This window comes from Perca fluviatilis, chromosome 23 (genome assembly GCF_010015445.1).
Source record: "Perca fluviatilis chromosome 23, GENO_Pfluv_1.0, whole genome shotgun sequence".
Taxonomy (NCBI): Eukaryota; Metazoa; Chordata; class Actinopteri; order Perciformes; family Percidae; genus Perca; species Perca fluviatilis.
This window is the reverse complement of record NC_053134.1, coordinates 14,853,822-14,876,332: the sequence shown is the minus strand read 5'-3', so window position 1 is coordinate 14,876,332 and position 22,511 is coordinate 14,853,822. Positions and strand designations below refer to the sequence as shown.

Here is a 22,511-nt window from a genome sequence, read left to right as displayed (position 1 = left end):
CGGAGTGTATCAGTGAGTGTGTGTGGGGTACTCAGTGCCGTGTTCATTAAAGATGAGAGGAGAAAGAAAAGGAGACATAGGGAGAAGCAGAAGGTAATTATTGCAGCTGATGAAAATCTGGCTATAGTCATTTCTCTGTAGCAGCTCTATCTTGTCCAGGATTCAGGTAAATGTCACCCAGTTGTTGGCGTGCATGTAATTGTAGTTCTCCAAGTTGTAGTTCTCTCAATTTCTGAGCTTCCATCGTTGGCTGCTTTCAAGCACATGGCACTCATTACAAATGCATCCACTGGATTCTTTCTCTTGTTAAGTTTCAATGTGATTGAAGATTTTGGTTCTTCATTTCATGACATGAAAGTTTGGTGCCATTAATTGCACACATCTATAATATTGTACAATTAAATTTCCAGGAAATGGAGCACAATGATTTTTGTTCTTTTTCCTGTTTTAAATGCTTTGGGGATGTACTCCCTGAGAAGTTTGACTAGCCGAAGGAGAGAACGATTATATGAGATACTACACAGTGAGAAAGATGAGAGATTTCCCTTTTACTAGAGAAGAGTATGGGAGGGAAGCAGATTGTTAATTAAACGTTGAGACACCAGCGTCTCCAGTTTTGAAACAGAATTAATTTTATCTTTAAACAGAGTGGAGTTAATTACCGACTAGAAGGGTTTCATTCGGAGAAGTGCGGGATGCGCTTTACATCAAATTTATCATCACAACTTGCACCTTACCTCTTTTTTTTTTTTTTTTTTTTATCAACTGCAGTGGGGACAAACAGTTGCAAATGCACACACACTGTAGCATTTGCACAGACTACTGTATGCACTGCAGCTCATTGGTAAACACCTTCACATATGCACAAAAACAGGCATTTAGGCACACAAAATATGCTTTACACCTACATTAGAGATTTTAACAAACTAGACACACACACGCACAGAAATACACAAACAGACACAAGGAATTAGGATTCAGTCACATTCTATTCCACATGGAAGCCTCAATAATCAGGTTATTAGAGATAAACCGAAAGCTCGGTGTGTTGCTGCTCAGCAAATGTAGAGCCCATCATTCAATTAGCCCATTGTAGATGATCAAGCAACAATTGCTGAATTATGTAATAAAAAGGCTATTACTGTGATCCATTACAGCTGAGACCATTCTTTAATTTGTGAAGTGAATAAAGAGAATGTTTAACTGGTTGAACACATTAGTATGCTGGGTGTGTGATGTGATGTCTCTAAACAATTAATTATCCAGTTTTTACACAATCAGCTAAATAATGAGCGTGCAGATTGTATATTTGGGGGTTGGGTAGAAGTGAAACGGTTCTGTCCATAACCAGTGATGCTGCAGTTGATGGTGGGAAATTATTCAACAGCTTTTTACTCTTTGATTGCTCTAAATCTAGCGACTCATTTAACCATTATCTGAAAATTAGTGACATTATTGTCTTGCTGGCTGCCAAATCATGTGTTTATTGTTGTGTTAATTCACATGATAAAGACTATCTGATGTTATCAGCCACTGTTTTTGCCTTTGCAAAAGAATTGGCAGCAGGGTTGTCATTTGATTTGGCCTACGGAAAGCTTTGACACCTGATCAGGTGCCTGAGATACAGGTTTTTTAAAGCAGATCTTCATGGAGATCAATACCAGGGTTTGTAGTTCACAGGAACACTTTTTTACATCTGACCAAAAATTATTTCTCGTACTCAGAGCTTTCCACTCACCCTAAACAGGCAACACAAAAGCATTGGCCTCAAAAATAGCTTTGGTATTATTGTTGAATTTTGTTATGCGTCTCTCTTTTTCTTTCCATTTCTAGTTTGCAGTGTGAAGCACATCCTCAGTCTGGAGTGTTGTGATGTGCAAGGGTTTTGATGTTAAATCTCTCTTTTCCAAAGCGTCATTTGTGTTCAACAACTTCTGCTTTCAACTAGACGTTCAGTGAGTGATTTAAAAATAAATAAAAAAGACGATGTTTCTAGCCATGGTCACTGAACAAGTATAAATGGGGGGCGTTGTTTTTGGAGCTTGTTCTAGCTCTTTGGGGTTAGGAATGGGGTTTGGGGTTTTTTATTCTGTCTTTCGGTTCTATTTGGGTTTTTTTATTTTATTTTTAATTTTTGTTTATTTCTTCTTTGGGGGCCCTGGTGGGCTGGAATGGTTACCTTTACTGGTTATGTCTGATGGTCGCGGGTGCTGCACTCAAATGTTACTTGACGCTCTGGTTGGGACCAAAGGTCTAAATTATGTCAGAATTTAACATCTTAAGTTGGAACTCTGGTGGTTTAAATGCCCTCCATAAAAGGGTTTGCACATTAGGGTTGTTATGGAAGAAGAAAGTTGACATTGCATTATTACAAGAAACACATCTCCTGAGTGGGGATGTCAGGCGCCTAGCCGATAAGTTTTATCATGTTATAGCATCTTCCTCATCTCTCACAAAGACCAAGGGTGTAGCTATAGTAGCTTGAAGAAATCTTAAAATCAGACTGCAGGACACATGGTCTGATACAGCAGGTAGGCTGACTTTGGCCAAAGCAGAACTTAATGGCAAGAAAATCGCTTTCTTATCTGCATACACACCAAATTGTTTTGATAGAAATTTTTATAGTGACATGACTAATATTATATTATCTGAATACTTATTCATAGTTGGGGGAGGATTTTAATGCAGTTTGGAATCCAGCTGAAGACAGGTCTGGCGGTTTGGAGACTAGGGACCAGGAACTAGCATCCTCTGCATTGGAAAAGCTCATGGCTGCTGTCCATAGCATGCAACAGGGCAAATCCCCTGGCCTTGACGGCATACACCAGAGCTATACTTAGCCTTCTGGGACCTCCTAGGCCCACTACTTCTCGCTATGATGAATTTTTCAGTAGAGAAGGGCACTTTCTCTAGAGACATGAATATTGCAGTCATTTCTTTACTTCTTAAGAAACACAAAGATTCAACTGAATGTGGCCCCTTAGTCTCCTGAATGCTGACATTAAAATCTACGCCAAGGTACTCTCCCGTCGCCTGCAGTTTTATATTACATTGCTGGTGCACTGCGACCTGACTGGCTTCATTAAGTCGCGCCTAGCCTCTGATAATGTCCGACGCTACATGTGATTGACGCTTCTGTGGACGTTAAAGCCTCGTTAGCTGTATTATCACTTGATGCAATGAAGGCGTTCGACCGCCTCAAATATCCTTTTTGTGGTCAGTTTTGGAGGTGATATGCATTGGGGAGGGCTTCATAAAATTAATTAAGGTGCTATATGCAAACACCTCAGCGATGGTTCTTGCAGGTAATCTCTGCTCCACCTTATTTCCGATATCGAGATCCTCTCACCAGGGTTGTCCTTTAAGCCCAAGCCTCTTGCGCTCTCACTTGAACTCTTAGCACAGATGATTCGACTCTCATCAGTTATAAAACCTATCACTGTTAAAAGCACACATCATCATCTGGCTCTTTATGCTGATGATGTCTTGGTCTTCCTTGAAGACCCACTACATTCTACCCCTCGCCTTTTATCGATATTAGACGAGTTTGGAGCGCTCTCAGGATTATTAATTAGATTAGAAGTTGATTGCTCAAAATCGGCTTGGTTGCCCCTGAATGAGGCAGTTAAGACAACAAATTGACCTGCTATTATTCCCTCAGTTCAGGTACCTAGGTATTGATATATTCCCCTCGCTGAATCATATCGTTAAACACAATTATGCTGAGATGCTGAGATGCTGAATGCGGTGTAGGATTCTCGTAGGGTACAGATTTGATCATTGGCAAATTATCAAAGATGTTTTATCAATATTAATAAAGTTATGAATATGGTTATTAATAACTTTATCAAATCGACAAACAATCAAAACGGGGCACCACCCTGCAAGTCAGGGACCAATAATCAAACTGTGGAACAGTCTCATTTCTGTGGTAATCCTTTAAAAAGGAAATAAAGGAAGGGGTGAATCCAAGCACGGACCTGATCGACCAGCAATTATTACAACAAGTACACAAATAATCACAAGCAACTGCTAATTAAGTATAATAAGATTTATTAACGTCACAATTATCAGTAGCTAATCAATAATCCTTCAATAATAAACTTATATATCTTTTACCCTATCACAACCAAAACAAAGCAAAAACAAAGCAGCATGTGTCATGGACACGTCTGTGTGTGTGTGTGTGTGTGTGTGTGTGTGTGTGTGTGTGTGTGTGTGTGTGTGTGTGTGTGTGTGTGTGTGTGTGTGTGTGTGTGTGTGTGTGTGTGTGTGTGTGTGTGAGCGAAGGAGGAGGGGCGGTGTCGAAGTGTAATCCTAACACAAAAACCAAACTGGCTACTCCTGTGAGATGCACAAAACTATTTAGCCTCAAGAGGGCGGTAGTGGTGCTGGGTGCGCGGAGAGGGCTGAAGAAGCCGAGGGGTTGCTAGGCAACGCGCACGCTTAGCCGGTATGGTCGTTCCTGTGTTAGCTCTATACAAACGTAAGCCTACTCCACGTGGTTAAAACTAGCAGCGTTAGCTCGGGAGCTACGTGGCTAGCTTGTGTCCGTGTGTGTGTGTGTTAGTAAAAGGAACAGCATAAAGGAGGGAAAGAAAAAAAACACTTTGATCTTAGTTATCGGTAATGAGCCAGTTCCCCTCAGCCACTCAGTCCTACAGACTGAGACTTTTGGTTTTGCTGAGGGAAACGTCACTATAACCACTCCAGTAGCTAACAGCTGATTTTCGCGAGTTTCTCGCTGACAGTAATTAAAACTCCATGAAAGGAGTGACTTAAGCAGGTAGCAATTACGGTTTTAAACCAGCTACTTAACACAACATAAATCAACGGTATAATTGATCGATTATACATTCACAGAACAGATTAATAATCACATATGGACCAGTACATGATTAAATCAGATCACATTAATGGCAACAATGGTAGCGAACCCTTTGCTCATTAATAAACACACTACTTATCTCTGCCCAGACGTCAGCCTTTTTACGGTGTGTTCAGTCCGTTGTTTCTGTCCATAGATTTCCACAGAAATGAAACAGAACGAATCCCTTGGCGCTCGTCAGGGCCACGGAGAAACTCCCCTCCAAAAAGGCAGCAAGGGGAAGAGTTTGGTCGACTTTGAGAAGAAAAACGTTGTTTCCTTCTCACTGCAGTTATGAAAAACACTGGTGCGTTTTTCATAGGATCCTCCGAAATTAAATCCACTTTCTCCAGAAAATAGAAGTTGAGCACAAGCGCTTGCGCGCCTCCTGTCAGCAACGTGAGTTGCAAGTGAAGACGAGGGAGTTTCCTAGGGTCAGGTTAATTATAGGTTCAGACCCCCTACTGTGTTTATGGTCCCGCTGAACCAATAGGAAGACTCGAAACTCTTGAAAGGGTGAAAACTACAATCTTGTAGTTCTTTGACTTCCTGCCAGTTGTGAGGCGTTTCCCTTCTGGCTGGCACTTTCACATAGAGGTGTGAATTACCCCGGCTTTGGGGTTTACATGTAGGCCAAGATTCCTTTGTCTCTGTATCCAGAGGTCAGTTTAATCTGAGGCCTTTTGGTTAAAATCAGGTTTAACCAGACTCTTGGTCCCCAACAGCGGTTCTGGGTGACCTGGAAACATGGGTGAATTTGCCTGATTAATAAATGAATATATTGCCCTGGATACATTTTGTAGGTTCCATGGTCACGCTCTTTCCCCCTGCTGGTTACTGGGAGAAGCTGCATGCTGCGGTTTCCAAATTTATTTGGAAGGGAAAATGTGTGAAAACTTCCACTGCGCAGCGTGGCAGATTGGACGGGGGCTTAGCAGTTCCCAACTTTCGATGGTTTTCCTGGGCGATGGAAGAGAAGATGATGCACCCTTGGTCTTTTGGCAAATGTGCGAACATCTCTGTTAGGCAGTGTCGGCTACAATTCACTCCGATTATTTACCATCTTGTTCAGGTTTGGCGCTCGGTGGAAAGGTACTGTAACTCTTCCTGCAGATGTCATCTTTATGCCCCCATTTTTAATAACAATGATTTGTTGATGGGGGGTAGGCCAATCACTTTCCCCCAATGGGAAAAGGGGGTCATTCACCTTTTTAGGGGATGTTTTCGGTCTAAACGGACTGTGCTTCTTTCTAGACTTCAAGAAAGGTTTTAATCTACCAGGCACATCCTTCTTTTTTTTACCTCCAGCTTAGAGCAGCTCTTAAAGAGCATGGCATACCGTGGCAGCATCCTTTGCCTGAACAATAGCTTCACAAGCTGTTCATTACTAAAAGTGATTCACGGAGCATGGTATCAACCCTATATCAGTACATAAGGGAAGCCTCACACCAGACACTTCCTCTAGACAGAGTATGGAGGAGGGATTTCCCAGGGCTAGAGCTGGATTTTGACTGGAGCAGTGTATGGAATAATGTTAAATTGGCTTCTAGAAGTCACGACCATCAGAAAATCCACTATAATATACTTATATATACTCGTAGGCTGTGCCTAATGAAAATGAGTGGTGATGCTTCATGCACATTGTGTTCGCTAAAGACCATGGGCACATTTCTTCATATGTTTTGGGAGTGTCCCTCTGTTGCACGTTTCTGGCAAAATGTTGCCTCAGAACTGACGACATTCGTTTCTGGGACAGTTCCCGCGACTGAATGACACGTCTTCACTCCAGATTTCTAAATGTCAGAAAAGGATAGCTGGGCCTTGCTGGTTACATGTACATGTAACCAGCAAAGCCCAGCTATCCTATGCTGATTGTTTGTTTTTTGTTGAATAAAAAAAAAAAAACATTTGATCCCAAAAAAAGATGTTTCTCCTGACCTAACCTCACAGCTTTCCTTTCAACGGAGTGGCAAAGGTGCACATTATAACTGATGCTCGCTTTTAATGAGCTGCTTTTTTGGCACCATCAAAAACAGGAAGTGTTTTTTGGGGTAGCAGGGCATTAGGCTGCGACACTGTCAGTCAGGTGTGTCTGTGAGTGTGTGTACATAAACACTTGCAGACAGACGTTCAGATATAATTCAATATTGTCTTTTTCTGGGAAGTGTGTTCCCCATTGGGACAGTTATTAATGATGGGAGTGACGCTATAAAACAAAGAATAATTTAATCACTTTTGTTCTGATCCAAGGACAATGGTGGAGGGAATGCAAACATCAGCGCTTGTGCACACTGCATGCCTTGTTTCCTAATAATTAGCTATCTGTCTGTACGTATACAAAAGTGTATATCAAGTTGGTGATTATCCTTGAGAAAGCATTCTAAAATTCCAAGTGTGTGTGTGTGTGTTTGTGTGTGTGTGTGTGTGGGGGGGGGAGGGGTGGTAGATGGCGATGTCTGTGCAGATTTTGTCACTGTAGTGATTATCCTTGAGAGGATTTTAATTTGAGGCTAATGAGTATTTGTTTTATCAGTAATGCACGCTGGTGTGCGTGCGTCTGCATGGGTATGAACTTGTGTGTGCGATTAAGGGGGATGATATAGTGAAAGCGACAGACTGTTCAGATGTTCAATAAATGGGATGGAACAGGCAGGGAGGAGAAGGGACATCATTCACTCGCTTTCTCACACACGCACACAAATGCACGAAGACGAATGTCAAAATCTAACATGTAGAAACGCACGCACGCACACACACTGTGGATGGATACAATCATTCAGTCTTATTGTGCACAGGATAAAGCAAATGTAATGCAATGACAATCCTCTTTCACATACACACAACTTTACACCTAGAGCTAGGCTAATGATGTAATGAAACAGAGTTAATTGACAGAACAGCTTACATATAGAGTATGGATTAGTGCAAAGCAGTATGGGATGTTGGATTCTGTGTGTGAGAAAAGTAGAGAATAGGTGAGTGTGTTGGGTGTATGTGGTCGACAAAATCTCCCTCATTATCACGTATTGTGAGTGATTTAACTAATATTGCTGACTGCTATTCTTGTCATCCTCCACAATAGGAAATTAAGTCACCATAATTTCCTTTCAGCATTTTCTTTTTTAATTTATTTTCTTTCCATCCTGTCCTCTATTAGTGCATCTCAAACTATTTGCCTCTTTCCTCCCCACTATTTATCTCCTCCTCGTCCTCTTACTTTCCTCTCTCTTTTCCTCCCTATTCTTAAGAGGGTTTTTCTTTGCCGTGTCCATCATGCAGTCATCCCTAGTCCTTTCTCTCCCAACCTTTTGTTATTTTCTCCACCAATGAGGTTATGTTTTTGGTTCAGTTTGTTTCTCAGCAGGAAAACTATTTTTCATGAAACTTGGTGGAAGGGTGTAGCATGGGCTAAGGAATAACCCATTGAAATTGGGAGCAGATTGGCCTTGGTGGAGGTCTGTGCTCCTCTAGTTTATTTTATTTCTCTGCTCCAATGATCTGTTTTTGTCTACTTTAGTTCCTTTTATACCTTGTCTTATTACACCCAACACTCCAACTCTTGTTTCATAATATGTCTGTTTTGGCATGAATGTTTAATATGGCAATCCGTGATCCTCAATATATTTTGAATAATGCACGTCTTATTGCTTGTTGCTTTTGTGTTTTGGCATTCCCCCAAATCACTTGGCCACTAGTAGTACATCCTGTGGTTTAGATTTTTTTTGGACTTTCTGGATTTCTTTCATGGCGGCTTCTGCTGATACACTAACTGTTATTCTTATATTTATCTCAAAATGCTGATGCAGCTGGACGTGCAAAACCAAAACACTGTCATGCACCAGATGTTTACAACCAAGTTTATAACGCAGTTTTATTAACTGGGTATGGGCCAAATCAAATGAGAGCGACTAAATGTGAGTGATGAATTCATACAAAATGCAAATCAATGACTATGTCTCTCTCTCTGTCCCAGGTGGTGTGTGTATCGCCCAGTCCTTGAAGATCCCCAGGGAACCCAGGCCAGGGGAGTTTGACAAGATCATCAGACGCCTGCTGGAGACCTCCAATGCCAGGGCCGTCATCATGTTCGCTAATGAGGACGACATACGGTACATGCTACGCACTTAAACAAGTGCTCCACTGCAACTGCTCATTGTTTTTCTGCTGCCTTGACTTTTACACATGGTTAAGTGACATTTCATTTTCAGCTTATGGGAGATATATATATGAGATAGATAGATAGATAGATAGATAGATAGATAGATAGAGATATATATATAGATAGATAGATAGATATAGATATAGATATATATATATATATATATATATACACACACAGTACAGGCCAAAAGTTTGGACACACCTTCTCATTCAATGTGTTTCTTTATTTTCATGACCATTTACATTGTAGATTCTCACTGAAGGCATCAAAACTATGAATGAACACATATGGAATTATGTACTTAACAAAAAAGTGTGAAATAACTGAAAACATGTCTTATATTTTAGATTCCTCAAAGTAGCCACCCTTTGCTTTTTTTGATAGCGCTGCAAACCCTTGGTGTTCTCTCAATGAGCTTCATGAGGTAGTTACCTGAAATGGTTTTCACTTCACAGGTGTGCTTAAGGAATCTAAAATATAAAACTAATCTGCTCAGTTACTGGGATTTTCACGCACAACCATTTCTAGGGTTTACAAAGAATGGTCTGAAAAAGGAAAAACATCCAGGATGCTGCAGTCCTGGGGGGCGAAAATGCCTTGTTGATGCTAGAGGTCAGAGGAGAATGGACCGAGTGATTCCAGCTGATAGAACATCAACTTTGACTCAAATAACCACTCGTTACAACCGAGGTATGCAGCAAAGCATTTGTGAAGCCACAACACGCACAACCTTGAGGCGGATGGGCTACACCAGCAGAAGACCCACCGGGTACCACTCATCTCCACTAAAAATAGGAAAAAGGGGCTACAATTTGCACGAGCTACCCAAAATAGACCGTTGAAGACTGTAAAAATGTTGCCTGGTCTGATGAGTCTCGATTTCTGTTAAGACATTCAGGTGGTAGAGTCAGAATTTGGCGTAAGCGGCGTAAAAAAGAGAACATGGATCCGTCTTGCCTTGTTACCACTGTGCAGTCTGCTGGTGGTGGTGTAATGGTGTGGGGAATGTTTTCTCGGCACACTTTAGGCCCCTTACTAACAATTTGGCATCGTTCAAATGCCACAGCCTACCTGAGCATTGTTTCTGACCATGTCCATCCATTTATGACCACCATGTACCCATCCTCTGATGGCTACTTCCAGCAGGATAATGCACCATGTCACAAAGCTCCAATCATTTCAAATTGGTTTCTTGAACATGACAATGAGTTCACTGTACTCAAATGGCCCCCACAGTCACCAGATCTCAACCCAATAGAACATCCTTAGGATGTGGTGGAACGGGAGCTTCGTGCCCTGGATGTGCATCCCACAAATCTCCATCAACTGCAAGATGCTATCCTCTCAATATGGGCCAACATTTCTAAAGAATGCTTCCAGCACCTTGTTGAATCAATGCCACGAAGAATTAAGGCAGTTCTGAAGGCGAAAGGGGGTCAAACACGGTTTTAGTAGGGTGTTCCTAATAATCCGTTAGGTGTGTGTGTGTGTGTGTGTGTGTGTGTGTGTGTGTGTGTGTGTGTGTGTGTGTGTGTGTTTATATATATATATATATATATATATATATATATATATATATATATATATATATATATATATATATATATATATAGAGGGCTTTAAATTGACACCCACCAACCCACCAAAAATTAACTTTGGCAGGTAACATTGTAAATTTATTAGCCAGTTTGGCCGGTAATGAAGCAGCAAGCAGCAAGAGTAGGAGAGGAAGAGTAGGATCAAGCCAGAGCCCTTTTTGTTGTTCTTTTCTAAGCTACATAAGCACTCTAATTCTCTGGTCTCTTCTCAAACAGACGAGTTTTGGATGCAGCTAAAAGGAACAACCAGACGGGTCACTTCCTGTGGGTGGGTTCGGACAGCTGGGGGTCCAAAATCTCCCCTGTGATTGGCCAGGAGAAAGTGGCTGAGGGAGCTATCACGATTCTTCCCAAACGAGCATCTGTGGATGGTAAGTGTGTGTGTGTGTGTGTGTGTGTGTGTGTGTGTGTGTGTGTGTGTGTGTGTGTGTGTGTGTGTGTGTGTGTGTGTGTGTGTGTGAAGAAAACAAGAGACACGTGCAGTACCGCCATGCCCCTAAACAGTAACTGACAATAGATAAAGGGGGATCTCTTATAAGAATTGTTGAAGATGCAAAAAAAAATTTCCTCACACCTGGCTGTGTGACAAATGAAAGGAAGCTGTGTGTGTAAGTGTGTTCGAAGTCTAATAGATCAAATTGAGGGGACAGGGAGGAAAGACCAGAAACAGAAATTGAAATACACCCATGTTCCCTAACTCTTGATGCCAGCGGATAACAAGTTTTTGCTATTAGGCCAGGGAGGATATCCTCATTTGCTCCCTGTCAGAGCTCACTATTAGATAATTGACTCCTGGAGGGACACAAAGGCGACAAGATATATAAACTGAGAGTAAGGGAGAGAAAGCTGATGTAAAGGTTTAAATTAATCAAAGTCAGCTTTGGCTTGTCGACATGAGGGAACATGCTATGGGGTCTTCAGAATAGACAGAGGAGTTGTGAGGGAGATGGAACCAGTGCTTACACTGAGTTACCAAATTATTAGATATACCTGGCAATCTAATCCAATAACCATGCAATAGATTCTGCCTTTGCTCAGCTTAAAGTGCTCAGCTTTTGTTGACACTGAGTCAGAGAGGTGTTGATTTAACTCTAAGGTTGTTTTTAAGGCAGTAGTTAGCACTCAATTTATAATGACAGGTGTTTCTAATATTTTATCCACCACTTCTACATCCCCTGAGGTTGGACTCTGTTCTTATTATTTTATTTTCCCATTAGGCCTATCAGTTTGGTTTATTTTGTACGTAAAACATTGCATATTTCACTAATTCCTTTTCATTAAAAGGAATAGTCTGACATTTTTGGAATTAAAAGATCTCTACCACTGTCGTATTTTCTGCTTAATACGATGCCAGAGCTAGGGGATGGTTAGCTTAGCTTAGCACAAAGCCTTGAAACTGGGGGAAACAGCTAGCCTGGCTCTCCGCCCAAAAATACGAAAATAGTCTTACTGAAGTCTCGTTGCCAGGCAACCAATGGCGACTCCAGGAAATCATTGCAACTGGAGAAGAAATAGTCTGCCACATAACCGCAAGTAGTTGTTTTACACGTTGGTTTTTGTTAGGGCTGGGCGATATGGAGAAAATCAGATATTGCAATATTTTTTGACCAAATACCTCAATGTCGATATTGTGGCGATATTAAAGGGTTGACAATTTGTGCTCTAACAAATTATCTTCACAATGAGATTTTAGATAAATAATCTTCAGTAATGTAGATATAATGACTAAGTGGGAAAAGGTGAAAATAATAGAACAGCTAGAACAGTCTGGTAACAGAAAATGACATCACTTTACTGTAATGTAGCCTTTAAAACCAGGAAAAGACAACACTTAAGCCATTTACGATATTACGATATCCAAAATCTAAGACGATATCTAGTCTCATATCACGATATCAATATAATATCGATATATTGCCTAGCCCTAGTTTTGGTATTAAAAAAAAAAAAACAATATAATGTGCTACTTGGTAATCTTTAGAGGTTTAGGTAGATTTTTACTTTTTATAAAGAGCCGGGCTAGCTATTTCCCCCTGCTCTCGGTCTTCTGGCTCCGGCTTTATATTTAGTGCACAGCGTACCACAGAGACTGGTATCAATCTTCTCATTAAACTCTCAGCAAGGAAGCAAATAAGCACATTTCCCAAAATGTTACACTATTCCTTTTATTTAAATAACCAGAGAGACTTTGGTGCCCCAGAGAGTCCAGTGTCCCCGAACAATTGCCCACTTGTTGGAGATAATTTCATTTTCTAACAGTACCACAAATGCTTATATTTTTGTATGAGCATCACATCTGTGATCATGAGAAGCTTGTGATCCCATATGTGCTACCTGTTGAGCTACACAGGGAGTGAAACCACTGTTCCTAGCAGTCTAAGTAGCAATTAAGCTACACAGGTGCACACAGGACCAATTTCCCTGACAGCAGAGGAGATTGATCAAAGACCTTTACAGCAAGTCTGGCATTCCGCACAGGCTGTCCAAAGTCAGACTGATAGTCCCCAATGATTTGCCTATGCTCCATGGTTTGTTTGACTTGCATTGTGTTGCCTTGAACTACTCCCAGTGGTGTTGGAAATTACTCCTTTTTATTAGTGAAGTGTAAATGCTTCTTTGCACTCTTCTTGGTGCACACCTGAGGTCCATAGGAACATTAGATAACTCCCCCTGCGTTTAAGTACCCATCACACCACTGATGATGTTAATGAGCAAGACGTCTTCTAAAAATCCAGTTTTGACATCTTTTCCTCACAGGCCGTGAGGGACCAAGCAGTAAGGCAGATATGTTTTTTAAAAAAAGGGTGTTTTATTTATCCAAAAATAGCTAAATTATTAAACAGCAAATGTGAAGATGGTCAACTAGAGAGAACATAACTAAAGTACTTAACAGAACAAACTTAACATACAACTGACCTGACCTAAAAAACATGAAACAAAGACTACACTATACTGTGTATTGGCTGATCAGACCAGGTTTGACACAAAAGAGGAAACTAACAATAAAACGGTACTTAAACTACAAATAGCAATCAAAACAAAAACACTTACTCCAGAAAATATAAACCTTACTTAACATTAACCAAAACAGAATTGCTTAATATGATGTTAATCAAGCAACAAATAATCTAATGAAAGAATAAAGCTCCCCCATGACACTGAGCAGTGGTAGTGTCCAATTAGGCCACCTCCCTTATAAAACAGCTTTTCTCCAGGCGCCACCCGTTTGCCCAGCAGACTGCCTGGAAAGATCTTAGTGTGGAATCTCCAAACTGGTGAGCTCAAAAGAAATAATGGTTATAAGAAAAGCTGTTTTCCCAATTAATTGTAGTATGAGCTACAAGTATAAGGAGTGTTTTTGTCTCCTTCGTTTCTCTTTTCTTGCACCCATCTCTTTAGCTCAGCCTGCCAGCCTCTGACAGGTATTTCCATTCCTGAGTGGAGAAAAAAGTGTTTCCCTGTTTCTCCCCTAGCTATCTGCCTATTAAATTGGACAAGTAGCCAACTTAGACTGTGTAAGCTCAGTCTAAAATGTTTGCTCTCCCTGCTCTCGGCTTCAGTATTTGATAGGCGCTGCAACACTGGATGGCTCCACAGAAATGGTTTTTCAGTCATACTTCAGTTCCAGAGGCTATTCATAACATATGCCTTCATGAGTCAAAACATATTACACCGCCATGAACATCTAATTCTTTAGTACAGGCAGGCTCGGCAGAAATGAAGCCCTTAACTCCTGAAGCACTAGTGCCCTCCTCACATTTCACCATTATCTTGGAGGTGTTGAAAACAACTTGTGTAAACAGAATGATGCTGGTTCAATGATGGACAGGTAGATGTATTCAGTAGTTTCAAACCCCTCTTCACCCTAGGTTGTTTGGACTTTCACCCTGTCTGTCTGTCTGTTTTTTTATTTTTATTTTTTATTTTTTGCAGCGTTTGACCGGTATTTCCGTAGCCGCTCGCTGTCCAACAACAGAAGAAATGTTTGGTTCGCTGAATTCTGGGAGGAAAACTTCAACTGTAAACTGGGAATGCATGGTAAACGGCCTGGCAGCCTGAAGAAATGCACAGGTAAGACTCTACACTTTGACTTTTTACTTTATATGACATGCTATCCACCATTTTCCCCACCATTCGGTAAAAACAAAGAACTCAAAATGCCTGATAGCGAAAACAGGGATTTGCAGCATGTTTGCAGACTTTGTTCGGATTGCTCCATAGTACAGAGACAAAGAGATTAAAGTGCTCCTAGCTAGAGTGGGCTTTTACAATTGTAACTTTTTTAACTTGTAGTGACTAGACTGTAGCGTATGCGCGTTCTCGCTCTGATTGAATGCAGAAGCATACTGTAGATTTACAAACTATAAGTGGTGACAACAAGCGGGAAAGTCAAAGCCCAAGCCATGGCGACACAGGGAATATTGAGAAATACTTTCTAAAACCAAGCAGCGGCCGGTCTAACATGAATTAAGCCAAGAAATTGCCAGCGAGGACAAGTCGGCACCAGCTAGAGCCCCTCTCATTAACATTAATGACACAATCGCACATCCAGATGCCATATATGATGACAGCTCTCCGCTGTCGAGGCATGAATTTCTAAACAGCCTGTGGTGCTTATTGGGATTACGGTGAAATCTATCCGGAGTGGGTCAAACTGGCCAAAGTAGCCTGCATGATTCTCGTTTCAAGTGTGCCAGCAGAGAGAGGCTTCTCCCTGCAGAACTGCGTGCGCGTGTGTGCGTGCATGCGTGTATTTGTGCATACGTGTTCATGATATGTGTGGTTTGACCTGCATTTTGCTGTAATATCAACATACCTGCAGCTTGTTATTTTACGCAAGGCCAAGCACTGCTATACTGACATGTTGCAGTGCTGTGTGTGCATGTGTGTACATGATCTAGATAGGGCAGTGTGTGCACTTTCACAGTACCTACAGCTGACACTGGCAACAATGTTTCACCTACAGTACAGCTGAGGTAGTGATGCAAATGGACATTACATGTACTTATGTCCATGGTGTCACTGCCCAATGTGAGTCGAGTGCAGATGTGAGTTGCGCATGCGTCAGTTTGCGACAAGTAGCCTACAAGATGCTAACGGCTTTTTGAGCTAACGTTAGCAATCAAACAATCATAGATAGCTACAACGTTTTTGAAATGACTGCTGCTGCTGGCTACAAGTTAGCAATCAAACACAACAAAGGCTGTTACTTGAATGGCGTTTTGAGCTAACGTTAGCAATCTAACAATCATAGATAGCTAAAACATTTTTGAAATGATTTCCATCTTCTGTTATTGTATGTAAAGGGAAAAGTTTATTATTTTATGGATTTTACAAATTTCAGTAAGACCCGTTATGTCGTCAATCGTTTAAATCTGAGCATGCGCAACTCACATCTGCACTCGACCAGAGCCGGTCTGACTCGGCTAACATCGGGTATGACACGTTATGCCGTAAAGTGTTAAAATCTGAGCATGCGCGACTCACATCTGCGCTCGACTCACATCGGGCAGTGACGCATGGTCACAAACATAAAACCTTTCTGCTTTAGGTTCTGACCTCACACGGCAGTGATTGAGTCTGTATGTTTATGTGTGTGCGTGTGTCACAGTGCGTATTCCCCGGCTGATGCACATTAGTTCACATAATTAGGTTTGTAAGGGCTGCGACTCCCATTGACCATCTATTACTACCCGTGGCATCTGTGTATGTGGGAGAGTATGTGTCAAGGGCCCTGTAGTCGTGTGACAAAGTCCATTAATTCCAAGTGCTTGGGTTCACAACCTCCAAATCATCAACACAGAAGCCAATCAACAGCCTGCTGCTCAAGGTCACCGCGGTGACGCAGCTGATGGGAGGAAATGGGTGTGATTATTACATGCGATTGGGCTGAGAGGGAGAGATAAATAGAAAGCGAGAGTATGTCAACGCGCAAATGAAAAAGAAAATGAACAAGAAGAGGGGTTGAAAATATTGTTTTGATGCACATATTACGAACAGAAAGACAGACAAAAAGAATAATATTCGAGTACATGAATAATGGGGGGTGAAAACAACAAATGAGACAACAAATCAATAAGACACATTAAGATTGAGAAAGGGAGAAAATGAAAGTGAAAAGGGCTCTTTCTGAATCTGAGCTCATTTTGCCCGACCGTGATCTGAGCAGAATCCTCAGCCAGGTTTATTGAAAACATCTCGCTCTGCCATTTTTAAACCTGTCATTAGCAACAACAAATATAAACAGCTGTCTATGATTGACATCAGAGCTGCGAAAAGGCATCTTAAGTAAACAATTTTTGTTAATTTGAAAATGTATTTGATTAGTATCGCACATTGTATATGGCAAAAGTAGGATTCCTCTTTATTTGTAATGATTAAATCAGCATTTTATTAGGATTCCATGTGAGATAAACTCGTAACTGCTAACAAATTAAGTCAATGAACTCCTAAACTTCAAACACGATTTGAATCCTGTCTCGCAATTCCGAGCAATGGATGAATGAGTGCATCTTTCCTGAGCTAAGGCTTTGTTTCATAACGTGACTTAGGCATCATCTCACCTTCTCAAAAAATACAACTCTTTTACTTCGGTCTTTCAGTCCTACCCGCAAGATCTTCTTTTAAACTTGATTCATGTGTGAGAGCAAAATGACATGAAGTTACATGAAGCTAATGTATATTTTATTTTATGGAAATCTATTCTGTGGAAAGTCACAAAAACTTTTTAGATTTAGATTTTCTTTTTTTTTTTACGGTCATTACTGCTACTACCACTGGTGCCGGAAATCTGTTTTCCCATCCAATGAATTCATTTAAATGATTTATTTACAATACATTGTAAAGAATAGAAAGCACAAAACAGAAGACACCTCTGAGTGGAGTAAAAGCCTTTTATTTTCCTTAAGCATGGTTGATATGCTCATAAGCAGCAGCATCAGCCAGGACAACTCAGATACTGGGATAAAACTCTGTTCTGTTGAAAGTGTGCAGTCAGGTTAAACCGATGCCTGAGGGGAGGCTGACTGAAGCAGACACCCAATCATAGATAAGCCTGCTACATACACACTTCCATGCTCACAAACGCTAACATGCCAAGTGGCTGCAGATACAATCATGAATGACTACACAAGCTCTGTGTTCATTAATGTAACACTGTGAAACCTGATCCTCAAATCCCACTGGGTTTGTTTTTTATTTTTTTTATAAAGATGCAGGTGTACATACTTATAATACTATACAAGCTCTGTCTTTCTCACAGATATACACACTTTTTTAATAGATCCACTAACCCGAAAAATTTCACTTAGAGTAATTTTTCAGCAATCTGCTCGGTCAAGTCAATCAGTTAAATACAATTTTGCAGGATACAGTCCAGCCAAACGCAGCAGGATCACCAGGCACAAACGAGGATGCCTCCGAAAATCAAAATTAATTTTACAGTTCACGGTTTTTGGAATTTGGCTTTGCTCTGATCTGTTTCCAAAATAAAAACATTTCAGAGCCAGCTCTGCGCCTAATAGGAGTAAAATGGCAGTAAATTGATGAAGGCTGAAATACAGAATCAAATTAGTTCTCAGATGTTATTGGTTACAGGTCACAGTCAGAAAATGTTGCCCACCTAACAGTCCATACCTATAATCCCATCATGCTTTGCAGGATGGATTCACTGCTCTTCATAGAAAATCAATGCATGGCGGCCACATTGCGCTGTGACTCTGGCTGATCTCTCAAATCATCACACCCTTGTTCTGTGGAACCTAAATTTCCCTGCTCTGGGATGGAAACAAACACATGGGGACAGACGTGACAGACACACACCGGCACACACAGGACACACACATTCTGTCCACAATTTTCCACTTGGGCACGTCGATGGATCTATTCCACCAGTGAATAGCATTGGTTGTGACAGGAGCTACAGCATAAGCCTCAGGTATACACAGAGGAATTAAAGTGCAGTGCGAGCAGGAAACAAGGTTGTTACACTGGTGGCGGTTGTTTTTATCTCCAGTGTGGGTTGTGACCTGTGTCACTCTCGAGGGACTTAGATCATTATTTGATCTTCGTTTTTCATGTGATCTTTCTTTATTTAGTTGACTGTCAATATTAAGTCACCTTTCTCTCTGTCTGACTTTCTCTCACCCTGTCTCTCTATTTATCTGTCACTTGTTTTTGTTCTGTCAAATTCAAGCTTAAAGGGCTTTATTGGCATGAACAATGAGGTACAGTATTGGCAAAATGCTATTTGAATATAGTCAACACTTGCAGTACATATTAATTAAAGCACACAGAACTGTAAATATTTAACAATAAAGAAATCTATCTATATCTATCTATCTATCTATCTATCTATCTATCTATCTATCTATCTATCTATCTATCCTCTGCTTTGCCTCACTTGTCCTCACTCCAATTGATGTGTGCCTAGTAAAATATTAGATTGTTCACATGGTCACGAAAACTAATTTGCCACATGTTATATTTCACTGTGAATGTGGCAAATAAAAGCTAGATCTATAAACAAAGCAAACTTTTACATCAGTGCTTACACTTAGATAGTTATGGGAAGAGCTATTTCCAAAGCTATTTGTAATAATGTATATTTTATGCAGCCGTATAGTTTGCACTTGCATTGCTTATTATGGGTGAATCGAGCTTTGCATGCTGGGTGTAATGGGTCCATTAACACTGTCAGAGGTCTTTTCTTCCTATTAAATGGGGGGGAAACACATGGTGCAGATATACATGTAGGCAGTGAACAGCGAACCAAGCAATGCAAAATCACTTTGTTTTGAACGCTAAGTACAATTAATTGAGAAACAAATGTACGTTAATTGGTGCAGATATTGCACACAGTACAATAGTGTGACCATAAATACATTACATGGACAACAGACTGCATATCACAAAACATATTCAGTGTCATAGTCAGTCTATTTCCCAATGTGAGCTCAGGTAAAGGAAAAATTTTGATGAGTTCACCAAAAATGAAATGCCACAGCAAATATTTGTTTGACCGTAGGTCACACTTATTGAGGCTTTTTTACCATTAGCTAATGGAGCTAAAATCTCTCATCCAGGTAAGAATTAGACTGTAAAGGAAGTGTGTAAAGAGTGCAAACTCTATGAGAGAAAATATCCCTCTGGTCTACCTTCCCTGATTGGTGAGATTACCATGAGACTGTAGTTCCCTTTGCAGCTGCCTAGCGAAGGTTATGCTGTAAATTCCATCCTACTTAATGGGCAAACGGAGAAGATTATCAAATGCTTACACACACCACACACACATGCGCATTAAGCTTTACATGTCCCTAGTTTAACATAAAATATTAATACATCAAATATTACTGCATTACTGAGTGTTATTAATGGGGAAATTATCTTCTAATGGCTACTAGGCAATAGTTTGATGCATGAGGATGCGTTTCTTACGCCGTAAAAAGCTAAGCTTTTGAAGATGCAGTCTTCATACAACACTAGTGATGTGTACATGGGTCTGTCTCTGTGAGATGCACACTTCACTTCCAGGAGTTAATTAGATCCTGACTTAGCCCAGCATGCACACATTTACCCTCGTGCACAAACACATGTTCACTCGCTGCAAATAGACCATATCCTAATGAGGTCGATGGGGAAGGAGAGTTATTAGGCTCACAGGCTGGATAAACTGTTCCCTCCCCAGTGAAAAGGCCTCAGTGTCGAATAGACTGAAAGATGGAGACAAACACAGATGGAGAGCTTGATGGACAATTAGAGACAGACAGGCACTGACAGACAGATTGCAGACTGTGAGACAGAGATGGCGACAGGCAGACAGTATTTTATGACTCTTTGCAGGATTAGTTTCCAGGAGGTGAGATGAAGTGTCATTTAGCTGCAGCGAAATGATCCTTTTTCATCTTCATGTAGAGGACATGGTTATCTAACTGCTCCCATACGTGACTCTTTGTGCACATGTGTGACTGATTGATGAGATAGCCATACATGCATGCTCTTTAACATGCATGTAATGTGTGCCTGGATTCAAATGCAGAGGAGCTTTATCTGTGTGGATGTGAGACTGCTTGTTGAAAGCATCAGTGTTGAGCTGCTGATCTGGTTCAGTTCAGGGGACCCACTGTTCACTGGGGCCCTGTCACACACCTCTCTGTCACTAACATGCATGCACACACACACACACACACACACACACACACACACACACACACACACACACACACACACACACACACACACACACACACACACACACACACACACACACACACACACACACACACACACACACACACACACACACACACACAAAAGCACACTTGCAAATGGATACCAACACCAAACTACTCTGGCACACAAATTAAATGAACATGCACATGTTTATGTCAGCACACTGTAGGTTATAACACATTGGCCTTCAAAACGGCATCAACTGAGCTAATTCAGTACATAATGAATTCAGAGCAATATTAATTGATTTTTTGGGCCACTTGAGTGCATTCAAACAGACTGTTAACCGATCCGACGGCACCAACTGTCTTTCAGAGGCTGTAGCAGGCTCCGTTTTAAAGCATGTTAGATGTTAGTATCCTATGAAACTGAGATTCTTGGGGTTTCGGAGCAGTTTCCAGAGCAGATTGCTGAAAATTCTTATAGAAATCTCCAAATGTCAAAGGTTTTTGATAACAAATCACACAATGCATTTTTCTATGTTGTTCCTCAAGGTCTTGGTGTCTTAATGTGTTTTTTTGTGTGGCCATTTTCTATCAATTCTCGAGTGGTCAAAAAGTGTTAAATTGTGCACCAAATCTGCGTAACAAATGGCATCAACCCAAAAACTTGTGTGACATGAGTGACCATGGGAATGGCCCTTATACACTTTCGATATTTATTTTTATTCATTCATTTATATTTCTGATTTAAGATTAAAAGAAAATTTGACACAGTGCTGAGCTGCAACTGAAATTAATCATAGGGTTCCCTGCTTTCAGATGATGCACAGCAATTCTATGTGGCATAGACTGTTGACCTTTTATCTACCACTGAAGGTTTGTCACTAAGAGTGGCCCCTTTCACATTACATGTGATTATGTGACCCATTGGCAGTCAACAATATTTGATTTATGTGGTTAAATTACTTTGGTAAAACAATCACTTAATTTGTTTGGAAAATTAGGGCACTATTTATACATAAGCATTTAATTGTAGAGCAGTTAGTGCTGTAAAAATGTATATTCTTCCAATTGACCAATATTCCTATCAATTACTTAATGTTGCCGTGTGTGTGCCCAGTTGTTAAATGTAATGAGTGATTTAAACACACTTTTTCACTTCCTGATGAGTAGTTAACAGCAGACAGTGTGGTTAAAAACAGGATTTGTATATTACTGGTCTGATTGCGACTGCTCGTGCTCCTCGCCCTGTTGGACTCTGTTTAAGCAATGTTACCACTGACCCCAGATCTGTGCAATAAACAAGGTAGTGAAATGTTTTCAAACTGATAGGAATGATGTCCAAAACTTGGAAAATAAGACCTAGGTTGTTAATATTGTTTTGTTTCTTTTCAATTTAATTTCTTAAATGCCAAAGTAGTACTAAAGGTTGATTGAAGGGAAGATGACTTCTTTCTGTAATGACTTCCAAAGAATCCAATACAACAGTCTTATGACCCAGAGCCAAATGTATCATTGTTTTTATTTCCTTCTTTCTTGTCCCTTGTCTTGTGTGCGATGCTAGAAATATAAGGATTCAATGCAAAAATGTGTATCATAACATCAGATGTGTCTCTGTCACTGCATGCATCCCTGAGTGTGAACCTGTATATGCATGTGGTCAAACATAAAAATACACACACCGTTCTGTGTGCAGTGATAGGTTGTTGCAG

At 40.6% G+C, this 22,511-nt stretch overlaps 1 protein-coding gene across 6 annotated transcripts in view; it reads left to right on the top strand.

Moving 5' to 3' along the window:
• Positions 1 to 22,511, top strand: part of grm8a (glutamate receptor, metabotropic 8a) — a 412,486-nt gene that overhangs the window by 171,119 nt on the left and 218,856 nt on the right. For all 6 annotated transcript variants that reach the window (XM_039791865.1, XM_039791870.1, XM_039791869.1 and 3 more), the window contains exons 3-5: positions 8,841 to 8,976; positions 10,844 to 10,998; positions 14,561 to 14,698. In XM_039791865.1, the coding sequence (XP_039647799.1) occupies positions 8,841 to 8,976; positions 10,844 to 10,998; positions 14,561 to 14,698 (429 nt within the window). The remainder of the gene's footprint in view (positions 1 to 8,840; positions 8,977 to 10,843; positions 10,999 to 14,560; positions 14,699 to 22,511) is intronic.